At 43.4% G+C, this 18,359-nt stretch overlaps 1 protein-coding gene across 4 annotated transcripts in view; it reads right to left on the reverse strand.

Moving 5' to 3' along the window:
• Positions 1–290: 290 nt before the first annotated feature.
• The window catches only part of NPY1R (neuropeptide Y receptor Y1), a 144,879-nt gene continuing 126,810 nt past the window's right edge, over positions 291–18,359 (reverse strand). For all 4 annotated transcript variants that reach the window (XM_085641775.1, XM_085641774.1, XM_085641776.1 and 1 more), the window contains one exon: positions 291–1,451. In XM_085641775.1, the coding sequence (XP_085497901.1) occupies positions 1,035–1,451 (417 nt within the window). In that variant the 3' untranslated portion in view covers positions 291–1,034. The remainder of the gene's footprint in view (positions 1,452–18,359) is intronic.

The following is an 18,359-nucleotide window of genomic DNA, read 5'->3' on the forward strand; positions in this document are numbered from 1 at the left end:
GTAAGGACCAACATGTCCTTTTCCTACTCTGCCCATCTTAGCCCAACTAACCTCATTGCAGGACCTACTCTCTCTAGCAAATGATCAAATTATGAAGATATTTGGATATCCATTTTAAAAGAACAGGAAACATTGACCTCTGCAAAGAAATGAGGAATATGTTAGCCCTGTTTTCCCTTGATTCCCTGACAAAGGAACTCCTTATCTGATTACAGTGTCATAATAGAAACACATGTTTTAACACAAAACATTTCCTCAGAGTGGTAGTTAAACATAGTCACAACTCATACTTTCACATATAACAAATAAATTATATATTTAAGTACATTGAAATGGTGCAGAAATGTATATAGTTCCATTATGATGGTTTTCTATGTTTAATAATGCTTGATTGACAACACATAATAATCTTGTCATTTTATCTACACGTTTTTTGTACTGCCTCTTTACAGATACCCGACAGACAACAGGTCCTTTTCGCTATATTTTGTAATAATGAAAAAAAGATTTCAATATGCTTTCTCTCCTGTAATTTACAATATACAGAATGAACAAATGTATATTTCATCTGGTCAATATCCTTCCAATAGCATACAACATTGTACAGTGTTTAAAAGTTCAAAACACATAAAAGAAATATAATGAACTATCTCTTCTGGTGTTCAAAGGCAAAAACAAGCTCAAATCGCTAATAAAAGGTCCACGTGAATTGATATAAAGTATAAAGAGTTAATAAAGACAATTGTTTAAAAGTAATAGCCATAGAGGTCGGAGAGTCTAGTAAGAATCTTACATCAGGTGGTATGGTCCATCATGCTCGCCATATCTGTGATTTTGTTGGCCAAAAGTCCAAAACCTGCACTTGTGTCTAAAAGAAGGGGGACACATCTATATTTTATGTATTGATCCTTGATGAACTGTGAGGAATCTGACACCACTACAGTAAAGGTGCAACCAGGTTGTGCTTATATTTAGTTAAACATTTCATATGTGTCTTCAAGCAGTTATCTCTATCTTATTTTAGAGTACAAATTTTATGCAACTGGGCTTGCTTGCTTTAGAGATGTTTTGGAAACATCGGTGTGCATGGTAGACATAGCGATGGTCTCGTAGTCATCCTCCCGGGACCTAAAGTCACAAAAATTAAAGAAAAACTGCAAATCCCTCTGAAAGTTCTTGTTGAGAAATCCGTAGAAGATAGGGTTCACACAGGTTGATACCATGGCTGTGAGATGGCACATCAAAAACAAGACATTGTGGCTACAGACGGAAATAAGCTCATGATTCCAGTCAAAGACCAAGTTGAAAATGTTGAGCGGCAACCAGCAGACTGCGAATGCAACCACTATAGAAATAAGCATGAAATTGATTCTTTTAGTTTCATTGCACCTGTACTTATTGTCCCTCATTTTGTCCATCATGTTGTTTCTTCTTTTTAATCGTATGTATATCTGCAAGAGAAAAACAGTAGTGATGAATATGTTTAACCTAAAATAGGAATGTAATTGCAAAGTAACAAATAAAGAGCTTATTTAATATGCTTCAACAGTTTCAAAACTTATTTCCTATTTGGCACACTTTGCCTAGTAAATAATGCTATGGGAAATCTGGATTCAGATTAGGACATCCCTTCCCAATAGCTTAACATAAGAGCCAATGTTTTATGATATATTATTGTAGATGGATAATGTTGGACTGGGCCTTGTTCAGTAGGGTCACTCAGGATTTTTGCCTTCTGTTGCTGAACACATTTTTGTTGGCATTAGGACTCTTTCTTTAGCACTTTTTCCCCGTGCTTCAGTAGTTAAGTGCTTATGCTCTCTCTCATAAATATAGTAAAATTGGCCTACACCTGATTGGTACATTTAAATGGTATATAACTACCTAGGGCCTGTACATTATATGCTACTAGTGGACTGCAGAACTCATTGTGCCACACTCTAAAGTAGCCTTGTAAAACAAATATGTCCTAGAGTTGCCACTGCAGCATGTAGGGCAGTTTTAAACTGCCATTCAACCTGGCAGAATAAACCTATTGCAAAGCAAAAACATTTTTTTATTACTTATAAGTAACCTGGAAGAAAGGCCCTAAAAGGCTCAGTTGGCAGGGTGCATGGTATTTATAAAATTGGACTTCTATACTTTAGTTTTACATGTTCTGATAGAGAATCCCCGAAAGTTGTTTTTCACTGTAGCCAGGCTATCTCCCTAACACTAGGTTAGCGTATTACACTTAGTGAGTGATAACTTCAGTTTGTGAATAGATAGAGACATATTTTTGCCACTCATTTGAATTGTAGTTTGGAATCCTCTTTAATCGTAATGTCAGATTTAAAGTTAATATTATGCAAATTCCACATTTAGAAAGTTTGCATTTTCTGCCTAAACTAAATGTGCCTTTCTACCATTGTCCAGAGTCACATTAATGTGAATGGCTCTCCTGTGGAATGTGGTGTATTTTTACCAGATATGGGGACAAAATGGGCCTGGGGTAGCAGGAGTAGATCTTCCTGCTGGATGGCTGGGTTGGAGATGTCCCCCACCCTGATTACACTACAAAGGACCCAGCCTATAGCACACACAAAGAAACCTGACACCAGACCTTTCCTGTATCATCCCAGACAGTGTGGAGCCAAATCCCAGTGGAAGAAAAGACCAGAACTAGTTTGAGAGTAGGCCAGGAATAGTCCCAATACAAAGGCTGGCACTAGGTATAAATGTGACACCTTCAGAACCTCTCATTTAAATGCTGATGGACCTGTGGAAGATTAAGAAGAAGGACTGCCCTACTGTCTGAAGAAGGAAGACTGGAACTGCTTGCCTTGAACCCAGGATCCTCAATGTAACTGCAAGGGTCAGTTACTGACCTCCTGTTTGAGCTACAGGGACACAGCAAACTTTCAGATGCCTCCCTGCAACTGCGCAGCTGACCAGCACCCCCTGGATGTTCCTGAGTCCTCTTGCTGGCCTCTTCTGGAATGAATCTTGATCTACAAAGGGTGCCCACCAGGTGCTGGAACCCTTGACTGGCATCAGAGTGGAAGCAGTCTGCTTTAAGCCTACAGAAATCTGCACTCCAGGTGAAAATCAAGATGTTTGGAGCTTGGATTTTTAGAAGGTAAACTCTTAACTGAGACAAACCACGTCCGTCCTTGTTTCTGACCAATTCTCCATTTGAGCAGACTTTGTGTTTCTTTTTTTGGGAGGGGGAGCTTTATAGAGCATGACATGAGCACCAGTTGCATCTCAGATGGATACATGCATATTTTGGTTAGGCACAGTGAGATTAAGTGATTTGCACAGAATCAGAGGATGTTGAGTGTCCCTGCCAAAACTCGAACCCTGTTCCCCAGCTTCAAGGTTGAGTGTTCTAGCATGGTACAAGCTTTACATGAAACTTAAAAACCTCATAAATCTGGCTCTACTGATTGAATTATTAATGATTTAGTTTAATTTTATTTATTAAACTGTACACTATGTTTCTAAGTTGCTTTGGGATTTTTCTTGTGTTATGTTTTCACTTTATTACAGTTTGAGTGTTGTATAAATACTTTAAACATTGCCCCTAAGTTAAGTCTGACTGCTTTTATGGCAAGTTACTAGAGAGTTAAGAACAGGTTTATTTAGTGATTTTGTGACTCACTATTACATGGATTTCGTTTATTTGAATGGCACTTTCATCCCTTCATCCTGTCAACTAATAACCCAGTTTCTTGCACATAAATATCAGTATTGGTGCTAGTTTCAACAAGAAGCTCAGACTAACAGCACAGACAAGGAGTGCGCATAGGTCCTTAGGAGACCCTTCATGCCCTCACAACTGACCATTGTGGTCTACTCCTACATGTACAGATACACATGTATGGTTACTTCACATGGTGACTCATCACCTCACTCAGGGCATCCCTTCTGTCTGTGCCTTCAAATAAATAGAATATCATGTAGTCCTGCTTCACCTTAATAGTATAATGGCCACATGTAACTGATACCCTTATTTAATCGGTGCTAAAAAGATCATTTATTCTTTCTTCATTTTTCAATGATATTCATAATCACTAAATATCTGTTTTGTTTCTACACTCATCTAAAGTGCTTCTGTGCCTAACAGCATCTACATTTTGTGCAAAAATTCTCAACTAAAGTAAAGTGTCAAATGCTGGGCAAATACTAATTTAATCATTAAAGTTCTACTGCTATTATGAAAACCTTAACTCTAATAATAACATCTGAGATGTTAAAACAATATTTACATCTGAGTGACAGTGGATAAGTGACTAATAATCATTATAACAATTTAAAACCCTGCTCCTGTATCCACAGTACTCATTCTCATACGGGCGGTATCAATCTTTATATGAAATGAGTCGGTTACAAAAAATTATGCATGTCCTCAGTATTATTGAGATCATTTGGTACTTTGCTGTCAAGTTCAAGTATCATGCGAGTTTCTTACTGCCTCAACAGTAGTTCCCTATTCCCACCTCTTCGAAGTATGGGAATGGCATCAATCACATAATACGTTAAACAGTTCATGTTGTTGTTGTGTATGCTCTTGAAAGATCTTGAAGGATCGTTGTTGATGATTGCTTTTCGATGTTCCAGGATTCTGACATGCACCTGCAGCTTGGTACTCCCAACGTATCTCAAGCCACAGGTGCATGTCAGAACGTACACTGCATACTCTGTTCTGCAGTTGTAGTTGGCAAAATGGAGTAGTGAATTTAGTTGTGTTCACTCCAAATGTTCGCGCTCAGCATGATGAGCATTTGAAAAAACCTTGTCTGGGTTTAAGCCATGTATCAGTGGGGCCTAATTCTGGGTTATTTGTAACTAGTTTAGACCCCATGGATTGACATTTCCTAAAGGTGATGTTTGGAAATGTTGGAAGTCTAGTTCCTAGGACATTGTCGGTGAGAACAATAGGCCAATTTCTTCTTATTATGGACCTTATTATTCTTTCCTGCTGGCTGTATGCAGTTATCAACTGGGGGCCTTCATCTACAAGTGAGGGTTCTACTGGTTCTTCCAATAGTGGTAGCAGTGTTGCCCTTGGCCTTTCTTCTGCTTTGCTTACTGCCTCCCTCAGTATTTTCTCACTGTATCCTCTGTTCTTAAGCCTCGCAAGTGCCTCTTGTGTACTTAAAATCTATTTGTGTACAGCAAATGCGTTTCAGTCTTAGGATTTCCCCATACGGGATGCTCCTAATGAGGTGCTTAGGATGCGCACTGCTGGCGTGCAATGTAGCATTGCCTGTTGTCGTCTTCCTAAATAGAGTTGTCTCTAATTTCCCCTTATTGATGTAAACTTTCACATCTAAAAATTCAATGTTAGATCTACTCATATGCGATGTGAAATTGAGATTGGCAGCGTTAATGTTAATTGTACTGATGAACTGCCTGGCACTCCCCTCATCACCTTGCCAAACAATAAAAACGTTGTCAATATAATGGAGCCAGTACCTTATGTGTTGTGCATATATTTCCTGATGATCTTTTTTTAAGAACCTGTTCCTCCCACCAGCCAACATGCAAGCATGCATAGCTGGGGGAGAAACAGGCTCCCATTGCTACTCCTCTTAGTTGTTTATACATTTATTTGCCAAACATAAAATAGTTATTGTGGAGACACCAAGAGGTAAGGTCCAGCAACATCTTATTATGTTCAAGGTACCCACAGGGTCTTGTATCCAAGAAGTGCCTGACCGCTTTTAAACCTGTCTGGTGTTCAATACCTGTCTACAGTGACTCTATGTCTAATGTAATAAGTATCAAGTCACCTGCCCATACAATGCCACTAATTTTCATTTAAAAATCCCCTGTGTCTTTTACATACGTAGACAATATTTTGACCTGTAAAAACATAGTCCACATATTGTGCAACATGTTCTCCCACACTGTTAATTGCGGAGACGATGGGTCTGCCTGGTATGGGTACAACATTTTTGTCGACCTTCGGGATGAAGTATATAACTGGGAGGACTGGGATTTCTCTGTACATATATTAATATTCATCCGATGAAATTAGTCCCTCCGTTTCCATTGTTGCAGATCTTTTTTTAGAATCTCCTTTGCTTTTTTATATTCCTTCATAGTTGTTTTCACATAGCATTGTTGATTATCCAGTTGTCTCCTCGCTTCTTGGATATAGTCTTTTTTGGGCCACGACACAATGTTCCCTCCTTTATCTGATTTCTTTATTATGATCTCTAGGTTGTCTCCCAATTTTTACATCAATTTGGCATACTGTATTTTATTGTATTCTTTACTCCATTTTTTCTGTTTCACTTGGTGATATAGTTTTTTAATATCCTCCATGACTCTCTTGTGAAAGATGTCCACAGCATCTTTTGGCATGACAGGAAGAAAAGTGGATTTAGGTCTGAATGGACTGCTCCCTGCACCTCGTTGCATTATGTTGATTTTTTGCAGTTTTGCCTGAGTTGAATCCTCGCAATTAAGTTCCTGGTTTATAGTGCTTGTTTCATTGCTTAATTCTTGTAGGGTTAGCAAATTTGGAATGTCCGAAACTTGTAGGTTGCTTTTCTCAGTAAATTGCGCCGTTTTTTTAATTTTGCAGGCCAGTTTTGATAGTGAAGAACTTTTTGAGCTTAAGTTTACAAATGAAACAAAATACATCTATTCTTGTACTGGTGTAATCAAAGTTGCTCTCAGGACAGAAGTTTAGTCCAAGTGATAATAGTTGCTTTTCAGCCTTGTTTAGCGTAATGGACAAAAGATTTATGATATTTTTGTCGTCTGTCGTTACTTTCTGCTCCATTGGGTTCTTTCCGGTTTTGTCTCTTTTGATTCCTCAGCCTCAGGGTTTGCCAGCGTTCTAGACCTAAAAATTCCACCTCTTCTCTAAGGCTGAGTTTGGTTTTTTCTATCGCGCTTTTGAGGCTACCACATTCCGAGTCAGATTCACTTGTTAAGGACTCCACATCTGTGCTAGATAATTCTACAGTATTACCAGATTTTTGTGTCCCTTTCATATCATTGCTTCTTGTCCTATCATTGAATCTTAGGTTTTTGGCATTTCCATATTTGTGCGCAAACCTAAATATTTGGCCTTGCTCTTAATCTGCCTGGTCGCGCACAAAGTTATGCACCTTTCGAATTTATATTTTGTCTTCATGCTTCTTTAGCCGCTCTTTTATTTCATTCCTTGTTGTCATTATGTAATCCTTCATTTCTGATTTGCTCAATTCCTCATTGATTTCATCAATTTCCTCTAATAATACCTGGCGGTCTATTTCTGTGTATTTGATTAGGATATTAACTAAATTCATTGAAGCTGCTAAATTGCTTTCCCCCATTCTCTGAGCATATTGGGGTTCGGATTATCAAAATTGGGCGCAAGGAGAATCTTTAGTCCATGTGGGACTTTTCCCACTTACACATATTTTGTCAAAGATTTATGTTCCCACCATTTGGTGATCTCATTTCTCATTTTCTTTTACAATGTCTTTAATAGCGTTTTCACAGCGCTATCTTTACTAGCCACATTACCATGCGAGCTCTGTGAACTTGCGCTTGTTCTAGGCAGGTTGCTGAATAGTTCCTCTGCTGCTGCCTCCATCTCACGTACTGCGTCCACAGACATGCTGAGGATTTGATTTATGCGTGAGTTAAGCCCAGTGTTAACTGACTTTTGTCACTACCACCGTCTATCGTACCTCCCCACCTACGCCTTATGCCGTCTCACTCACTGCCTTGATTTCGATCATTGACGGGTCCTCCGACCCTGCCGCTGTCGTCCTCTGGCCGGTGCAAGTTTCTTCAGCTGCAGAAGGGGGCTGCCGCCAAAATTCGTCCCGGATTCTCGTCTTTGTTTTGGTTGCTTGTTATATACACACTTTAAATATAGTAACCTTTAATTGTAAAGGCATGCGTGGTAAAGGCATACATGGTAGAGGCACTGTGTGGTAAAGGCATTGCGTGGTAAAGGATGCATGGTAAGGGCATGTCATTGTAAAGACTGTGTTGTAAAGGCTGTTTCAAATAAATTCTCCTTTTGAGCTGAACATAAATTAACTTTTGCACCACGATCACAAACTGAGTTTACACACAGCGCTAAGGACTGCATGACTGAAACCTCTAATAGTCACCTACAGGAATATATGTCAGTGATTATAGAGAACTGACCTGCGCACCCTCAACTAAAACAATTATTATTAGTTGTATTCATATTTTCCATCCATAATTTACATAGACAGGAGCAAAAGCATGAAGTACCACAAGCAGTGACAGCCTTGGTGTATTATCTGCCTTAACAATCGACAATGCAATGTCCAGCATAATCTAAACCATAGCGAAGTCACATACCACTTTCTGCCAATATATTAGCCCCACACCAACTGAATCCTTTATTCCATTCTGTAAACATTGCCTCCCTAGCCACAGAAACACATCAATGCATGTGAACAGAGAAGAGAGGCTACAACCTGCATGCTAAAAACAAGCAGCTTTTTCTCCATGGTCATAAAGATCACCAATAATTGTGCCATTCTTCAAGACGTTTCAGCACTTCCGAGGATGCACAAAAAACTTTAACTCAGAAAGCACCAAAATTAGTCTAATTCCTATCACCCTTATATGAGGATTTCCAACTGCCTTGAGTGATAGGAACAAAATTTGTAGATAAAATGGCATAGGTTGACTAATGATGAACAATATAATATCACTCAACTCAAATATTCAAGATGACCAAAACAACCCCATATCAATCAGTAGTATACCACTCCCTCAAACAAAAATTTGGTCATATTGAAACAAAATGATGGTCAAAGGTGGAGTAGAACACTCTGGCATGTGTTGTAACTATTCTAAATCACAGTCAACTGTTGAGAGGTGGATAATCTTGCTGTTTCTTTCACATACCTTGAGCCAATTCCTTGCATTTTCATCTTAGCAAAGCCAAAGCTGAGCGGTTGGCCAGGTGGGATAAAAAGATGGAGGCCTAGATCCTTAAAGAGAACACTGCATGTCTGTGCAGCAGGTAACCAGTCACACATTAGTGTCTGCTGTTTTTTGTCTGAAGGTCTGTACATTTTGTCTTCAGCTTTCACAAAATTCAGTTAATGTGCCTACTTGCTCTACTGATAGCCTGAGCTAGAGAATAATCGTGAATTGGATACGGCTTAAAATGTATAGGCCCATTACCACCACAGAATCATTTACAGCCTTTTTAGAACCTCAGTACGGTCTGGGATTTAGTCGGATTAAAACATTGAAGGTGATGCTATAAGGATCATTGTGTTGACATCAAACATTTATGCAATGATATTTATAGTTGCTCCTATATATAATATGAAAAAAATAGTTGTGATTTTCATAATGTGAAGCTCTGTCCAAAGGTTGGGTCATATTTTAAAGGTGCTATGCTTTATGTGCAGTGTTTTATTTTACTAAAGAGATGTGAGATCTGTCTGAAACATGTTCAAATGCTATTATCGGGACTGAAATTAATCAGAGGACTATAGCCAACTTGTTGTTAGCGTGGGCATGGGTTAAGTCATGTGCTAAGCAATAAATATTTTAAGCAAATGCCTCTTGCTAACCCTACCCAGCACCCCTCCCCTCCTCCCAGGAGCTCATTAATGGAGGCCGCAGTGTGAGCCCATTGAGCAGGTACCCGTGCCAGCTCCCATTTACCTCTGCCTCACTCGTGCTCCCGCTGCCTTGCTCCTTCTACTGCCTTGAGTTTCTGATTTTTCTGCTGTTGTTGTACCCTAACTTTGTCTGGTTCTTTCAACTGCCTCGATTTTCCAGCCCTTTATTGTGCCTTGTTATTTCTGCTGCCTCATAATTTCTGCTGTTGTTGTTCCTTAATTGTGCAGTGTTCTTCTTCTGCCTTGTATCCTCTGCTGTTCCTTAATTGTGCCTTATTCTACTGCCTCGATTTTTCTGCTGTTGTGCTCTGTTTCCACCCAACCACCCATGCATTTGTCCCACCATTGTTGCTGTCTTTTTCCTCTTGTGCTTCCCACCTCTTGCTAATCCAACCCTCCCCCCCTCTCAGGACCTACTTAATGGAGGCCATAGCTCAGTTGCTTTGCCTGTGTGCCAAAGGAAAGCCTGTTTGCACCCGTCCCGGCCTGGACCGTACCCAGCGCAAGAAACTCTGGATCTCTCATCACCCACAAGTACACCAGTGCAGGCCTCATAGACCTGGACCCCAGACTCCGCAATAACAACTGCTGTAACACCTCTCCACACTCAACAGTAGGACCTTTCTCATGCCACCACTGTCTCTTCTCCTGCAACACAGGGGCGCTTGTACATGCAGCCACCGCCACCACACTAACCATGACTGGTCCTGGACAGCTTCACTGCCTGCTGCTCAACACCCACTTTGCAAACACACCACCCAGATCTGGGACACCATTACCAACTTCACCCCGACGTCATCTTTCTCACCAAGACCTGGCTCAATCTCCATTTGCAACTGACATCGTGACAGTCATGCCCAAATGCTACAAGATAGCGCAACCAGTACCGCATCAACAAACATAGAGGTGGATTCGCCATTATCCACAAGGAAACCAACCACTGCACCACTGCTGCATACTACACCACCCTGACCATGGAACAGCTTAACTACCAGCTCAAAACAGATGGCAAAAACACCATCAGAGGCATCTTCACCTACATACCCTCACCTACAGGACCACTGCTACTTCTGTGATGCCATCCATGAATTAATTGCACCACAAGTCATCAACACCAAGAACTACATCTTTCTCGGAGACCTCAATTTTCACCTCAATGACCCTAACAATGCCAACACAGGCATGTTATGTTATTTATGTTATGTTATTTTTATTTGTACCACGCACAGCTGCCCCAGCAAAGGGGCGTCCTGGCGCTTTGAGAAGGTAAACACAACACAGCACTACAAGCGGACAAAAGGAGATGAGACACAACAGATAAGCTAAACAAATAAAAAGGTCTTGATAGCCCGTCTAAACTGAAGGAGCTCATCGATGGCCCGGATTTGTGGAGGAAGAGAATTCCACCAACTCGCTGCCAGGACTCGAAAGGAGCGGCCACCAATTCTGCTCAACTTAAAACGCGGGACCACTGCTAAGTTCTGGCCTAGCGATCTAAGAGTGCAAGAGGGGACATAGGGGATCAGCAATTTCTCCAAGATTTGTGGAGGAGTACCCTTTAGGATTTTAAATGCAAAGCAGAGAACCTTAAATCTAATCCTCTGCTGCACAGGGAGCCAGCGGAGAGAGCGCAGAGTATTGGACACCGAGAATCGCCTAGGCAGACCTGTCACCAGTCGGGCCGCAGCGTTTTGAACCCGCTGGAGCCGCAAAAATTCTGACTGGTTTATCCCCGCCAGTAGGGAGCTGGCATAGTCCAGCCTGGACAGCACTGATGCTTGGACCACCAGCTGTCTTGTGGGTGCATCAAAGAATTTGAGGATGGGTCGAAGTCCTCTGATGATGCCATAGCAAGAAGCCGCCACCTTCTTGGTATGACAGATGAAACTCAGAGAAGGATCAAGCCACACCCCCAAGTTTTTTATCTCTGCCGCTGGGAGGGGAGTCACACCCAACTCCGAAGGCCACCATTTGTCATCCCACAAAGCCACCTGTTTACCAACCACCATAATCTCCGTCTTCTTGGTGTTTAACTGGAGACAGTTGGAATTCATCCAGTTAGCCACTTCCCGCAGACCATCACAGAACCTGGGAGCCTCCAGGTCTGAGTCTTCACTCAGTGTGACCGCCAGCTGCGTGTCATCTGCGTAAGAGACCATGGTCAGGCCCCACCGCTTGACGACCGCAGCCAATGGTCTCACATACAGATTGAAAAGGGTGGGACTCAGTGAAGACCCCTGTGGGACTCCCTGGTCTAGCGGGTAGTATAACGACTTACCTGGCGGGATCGCCACCTGGAATGACCTATCCGTAAGGAAGGAACTAAACCAGTGCAAGGCGGAGCCAGAAACGCCCACCTCCTCAAGACGCCGAATCAGAATCCCGGGCGAGACCGTGTCGAAGGCGGCACTAAGATCTAATAACAGTAGTGCCGCCGTCCGACCGGAATCCAGCATGGAACGCAGATGCTCGACCATCGAGAGAAGGGCCGTCTCCGTGCTGTGACCCGCACGGAACCCGTTCTGGGTAGGGTCGAGAATGTTAAGCCTACCAAGATGGTCTGTAAGAGTGGCATTCACATGGGCCTCCGCTATTTTCGTGGCCCAAGGGAGAAGGGAGATAGGGCGATAGCTTTCAGGTTTAAGGGGGTTAAGGGTCGCCTTCTTCAGAATTGGCGTGACTACTGCCTGCTTCCATCTAACGGGAACCACTCCAGAAGAGAGAGACAGGTTGATCAAGGACAGCACCGGGGTACGGCAAACCGGTGCCAGGGTCTTGAGTTGGGCCGGTTTCAGCGGGTCTGCCGGAGATCCAGACTTGATTTTGGCGCTGAGAGAGTCAAACACCTCCAGAGATAAGGGGGGTAAGATGGAAAGACATTCCCCCTCACCTAAGGTGCGACCAACCTGCTCTAGCATCAGGGAACCCGTTGGGAAAGTGCGATAGATGGCTTGCACTTTTTCATGGAAGAAAGAGGCCAAACCCTCACAATGTGAGTCCGAGCATATTTCCACTGCAGTTGCTCTCTTCGCCATCAAGTCCTTTAATACTTTAAAAATAAGTTTTGATGGATTAGCAGAGTTCTGAAACTGTTGAGCATAAAAGGAAGCGCGAGTTTGACACACTGCCCTGTGATAAATCTTGACCTTGGCCAGATAACATATTTTCAGATCTGGGTCGTACGACTTCCTCCATAATCTTTCGGCCTGTCTACAGGCCCTATTAAGAGATGCCAAGGAAATGTCATACCAAGGGCTCGGCTCCTTCCGGTGACACTTGGACCAACACATAGGAATCAGAAAATCGAGGGCACCAGATATCCACTCACAGAAGGAGTCGTATCCACAATCGACCTCGGTGAGCGGACCTAAAGGAACCTTCTCGAGCTGATGGTAAAAATCCTCCAGTCTTAATTTGTTCCAGTGTCGTTTAAGAACAAGTCTATCCTGAGATAGGAAAGGAGAGTCAGACAAAGAGCATGCCGTTTTCACCAGCATGTGGTCTGTCCAGACCAACTGGGAGGAATCAAGAACTCTGAGTCCTTCTAGATTTGTAAAGAACGGGTCAAGAATATGACCACCTTTATGTGTGGGGAAAGTAATCATCTGCGAGAGCTGTAAAGCCTCAAGATCCGCCAGAAAGCTCCTAATAGAGGGTAAAGAAGGGCAGTCCAAATGGAGATTAAGATCTCCCACAACATTAAAATGTGCGCATCCTAGTGCCTCTATACTAATATACTCAGGAAGAGCAGCCCTAACAACAGAGTCACAGCCCGGAGGCCGGTAAATTAATAACCCAGAGAAGGTAAACTGGTGACTAAACGCTATTTTAAATAGGGCACCCTCACACCCCAAAAGTTCAGCGGCTTTCCACCTCCTTGATAGCATGAATAACATCTGCCTGACCCAACTAGTTATCAACCCCACACTCAACCAGGAGGCATGCATTGTCCCTATTTTTACAACCAACAACATAGTCAAGTAAGCAATGTCACCAAGCTCACCTGGCGGACCACTGAATAGTCCACTTTACTATTACAGTAGCTCCTACCACCCCACACTGCAGCTGGAGCAAAGTAACTGAAGACCACTGGACCAACACCCTCAACACCTCTCACCCGGATACCACAACCAACCATTGACAGGTTGTCAAGAACTTCATCACCTGGATTACCGACTGGGCCTGCAGAATTGCCCTATCAAACTTACCAAACTCAAGAGATCCATCAGACATGCCATTTGGTACACTGCAGAACTGAGAACTACGAGATGCAACTGTAAGGGACTAGAAAGGTAAGGCACAACAGCAAGGAACCCACAGACCGTAACACCTTCAAAACATCATTCCACCACTATCACTAACTCTTGAAAGAAACAAAAAAGAACACCCTGGATGGCTGCATCAAAACCAGCTTTAATCACAGCAAAGAAGTCTTCAGCATCATTAAGGAGCTCTCCAGCCTCTCAGCAACCGAAAACATCATCACCCTTACCCAAGAACTCTACAACACCCTGGTGGACTTCTTCCAGAACAAGATTTCAATGATATACAAACACTTCAAACCACAAACCACCGACATCCTCAGGCTCCTCGCTCCCACAGATGCAAACTCTGACCACCAGATCACCACATGGGACTAGCTCACCACTCAGAACACTACAGCCATCATGTACTCATTCCACTCAGGAGCAACCACGAACCTTTGTCCCCATCATATATTCAACCTTGGAAACAGGACCACCAGCAACAAACTTACCGCCATCTTCAACACATCCATCAACTTGGCCACCTTCCCAGAAGAATGGAAACATGCTGAAGTGAAATCCCTCCTCAAGAATCTGTCCCCTGACCCTAGCAAGCTCAAGAATTACCTGCCCATCTCTTTGGACCTCTTTCCTACCAAAGTCCTCGAAAAAGGCCATCAACCACCAACTCATAGAATACCTGGAGAACAACGATCTTCTGGACTCATAGCAATCCAGATTCCATACGAACCACAGCACTGAAACTGCCCTAGTTGCAGCCACCGATGAGATCCGTACCCAACTAGACCGGATAGAAACGCCCAACCTAATCCTCCTCAATCTGTCTGCAGCCTTCAACGCCATATCACACCACATCCTGATCAAGAGGCTTCATCAAATCGGAATCCAAGAGGACGCCCTCAAATAAATCGCATCATTTCTCACCGGCAGAATCCAGAGGATCCACCTTCCACCTTGGAACTAAAGAACACCATCTGTGGTGTTCCTCAAGGCTTGTCCCTCAGCCCTATGCTGGTCAACACCTACATGACCCCCCTGGCCAACATAGTCAGAACCCATGGACTGTACATCAAATGCTATGCAGGCGGCATCCAGCGTATCCTTACTCTCTTGGAAGACCCATTCACTATGAGAGCCAACATTTCATTTGTGCATGACTAGCGTCACCGACTGGATGCAAAGCAACTGCTTCAAACTTAACACAGACAAAACAGAATTAATGATCATTGTGAAAAGCATCCGCCTGTGGCAATACTCGATCGCCCGCTGAACTTGGATCCTCAACCACTCGCCCAGAGCACACCCAGAACTTCTGCATTGTCCTGGACAGCAAACTCACCATTAAAAAAACAGTTCAACAGTTCAAACCTCTTACTTCACGGAGAGAGTATCGCTCTCCGTGAATAAACCTTGTGAAATCTTTTCTTTGGTTCGCAATCTTGCTACTTCTGATCGCTCCACCCCCAGCCTGGTTCCCTCCCAACCCCTCTGTCTGTCACTTAATAACTTTTTTATTGACAAGATTGCGAAAATTAAAGCTGACATTCCTACTGTGCCTCAGCCTACCCTCACCAGCCCTGCTACCCTCCCTTCTTCTTCCCTCGACACTTTCCCCCCTATTTCCCTGGACTTGTTTCACAACTACCTGTCTAAAGTTAAATCTGGCTCTCCTTTGGACGGTGTTCCTGCACGGATCCTCAAAATCCTCTTCACTAATTGTTCTGGTCCCCCCCTCTCTTTTCTCAACTCCTCACTGGCCTCCGGTGCTGTCCCCTCTTCCTTTAAATCTGCTGTTGTCCTCCCTATTCTAAAAAAACCTGGTCTAGATCCTTCCCTCCCAGCTAATTTCCGTCCCATTTCCCTTCTTCCCTACCTGGGTAAGATCCTAGAGACCCACGTCACCTCCTGCCTCTCCTCATACATCGAGGACAATGGCCTTTTAGCTTCTCACCAGGCGGGTTTCCGCCCTGGCCATTCTACAGAAGCGGTGGTTCTAGCGGTCTTGGATGAACTCAAGGGCAAGGCAGATGTTAACCTTCTCCAAGCCTTGGTGCTTCTCGACTTGTCCGCTGCGTTTGACACGGTCGACCATTCCATTCTTCTCGACCGTGTCTGCGCAGCTGGCATTCGGGGCGTGGCCCTCTCCTGGCTAGCATCCTTTCTTCAGGATAGGCATCAGGCTGTTCATCTTTCCGGTTTCTCTGCCCCCTCCTGTTCGGTCACTTGTGGTGTTCCTCAGGGCTCTTCTCTTTCCCCTCTCCTCTTTAACCTGTATATCTGTCCCCTTGTTTCTTCTCTTCTCAAGCGGGGGGTCTCTGTATATAATTACGCAGATGACCTCCAGCTTGTCTTTGATCTGTCTTCTTCTCCTGATTCTATTCCCAAGTTCAGTTCCTCCCTTATCTTTATCTCGGAATGGATGAGCGCCAATCATCTTAAGCTTAACCCCGATAAGACGGAACTTGTCCTCACGGGTGGTCCCTCTAACCCTTGGTCCCCTGCACATTGGCCCCCCTCTTTTGGTCCCCCCCCACGCCCTCTCCCTCTGTTCGTACCCTTGGCATCAAAGTCAGCTCTGACTTAACCATGCACAGCCAGATCAGCTCTGTGGTGTCTTCATGTTTCCTCTCCCTCCGTCTTATTCGGAAAATATCACGCTTTTTCACTACCGACGCGCTTAAATCCATAGTCTTGGCTTTAGTCATCTCACGCCTCGACTATGGCAATGGCCTGTACGTGGGTATCCCCTCCCACGAATCCCGACGTTTACAAGCCATTCAAAACCAGGCTGCCCGTCTCATTCTCTCCCTTCCCAAATCCTCGCACATTACCCCGGTTTTGAAATCCCTTCACTGGCTCCCCATCCGCTTTAGATCCCTTTTCAAACTTGCCTGCTTTGCTTTTCGCGCTCACTCCCGCTCTGCCCCTGCCTACATCACTTCCCTCATTTCTTCCTATGTTCCTAGTCGCACTCTCCGCTCTTCCTCTCTCTCCCTTCTTCATATTCCCCGCTTCCGCAAATCCAGATCCGGGGGCACTCGTCTTTCCGTTTTGGCTCCCCAGTTCTGGAATAGTCTCCCACTTCATCTTCGCTCCATTCCTATTTTCAGCCACTTTCGTAAAGCCTTAAAAACTTTTCTTTTCTCTTTGGCTTTCCCCTCTTAGGTCCCCTGTGTCTCCCTCTGTGATTTCTGACCCAGGTCCCCCAGCGCCAGGAAGCCGCTTGGCAGCAGTGCGCTTTATTAAATATTGTTTTCATTCATTCATTCATTCATTCATTCAGTATTTTCAGCTTGCTTACTCACTCTCAGCATGGTCTGAAAGATCCTCACATGCTCCCAGTCAACACTAGGCATACCATCACTCAAGCCCTTGTCACTATCTGCTTGGACTACGGCAATGCACTCTAAGTGGGAATTACCACTCATCCCCTGAAGAGGCAAGACTCATCCTCGATCTCCCTAAATGGACCCACATCACCCTACACCTCAAGAAACTCCACTGGCTTCCCATCCACAAGAGATGTCTATTCAAGATGCTGACCCATACCTACAAAGCCCTGAAAAATCAAGGACCAGCATACATTAACCACTGCCTAATCTTCCACAAACCCTCCAGACACCTGCGCTCCACCTCCTTCTCCCTCGCTCAAACCACCCAAATCCAATGAAGCAACAATGGAAGATGTTCCTTCTCCTACCTTGAGATGAAGCCCTAGAATTGTCTCCACCTCCAGACCTCACACTCTCTTAAGGACTTCAGAAAGGGACTCAAGACATGGTTGTTCAACTGATTTCAAATGAGCAGCATTGCTCTCACTGCCTGGATACCCTCGGGGTGAATAGCAGAGCTTTACAAATCCAGTTTGAATGATTGATGCTTTTGCACACTTGAGTGCCGAACTTTAGTTTTTCTTTGCTAAAGTCAGGTTTCCACCTACGTTTTTCAAGAAAGAGTAAATGCAAAGAATACAAATGTCTTGTATATCAGTGTTGGGTTGTTGCTGTTTCATTCCAATTTAAGCACAGTGTATGCCATGTCTAGGTAGGGGGAAGTTGTGTGTTCTTAAAGTGTATATAATGCATTCCTAAACACATGTGAATTCCCAAGGTATTACAACTTTATGCCTGTCATCCATATTTGCACAATGTACCCTTGGCTATTCCCATGTGATGTCACAAGGCACACCTGCTTTTCCACAGTCATAATTCATTTATGCCTTATGCATGCATGTGTTGCACACGGTTAAATATATGTCGAACACTTACATGGAAAGTATTGTGAATTTTGCCATTTTGTTTTGTGAAATGAATATACTTTAGGGCTCTGTACGTTAGGATTGATGTAATTTGTCTAGACTAATTTATATTGGGATATATCTTTGTGGAAGAGACAACTAGTATTTTAAAGAATTTTAAGCGAGACAAATAGTATTTGACAAAACACCTATAAACTGTGAAACATATTAAACTTAATTTAATTC

This window comes from Triturus cristatus, chromosome 2_2, assembly GCF_964204655.1.
Source record: "Triturus cristatus chromosome 2_2, aTriCri1.1, whole genome shotgun sequence".
Taxonomy (NCBI): domain Eukaryota; kingdom Metazoa; phylum Chordata; class Amphibia; order Caudata; family Salamandridae; genus Triturus; species Triturus cristatus.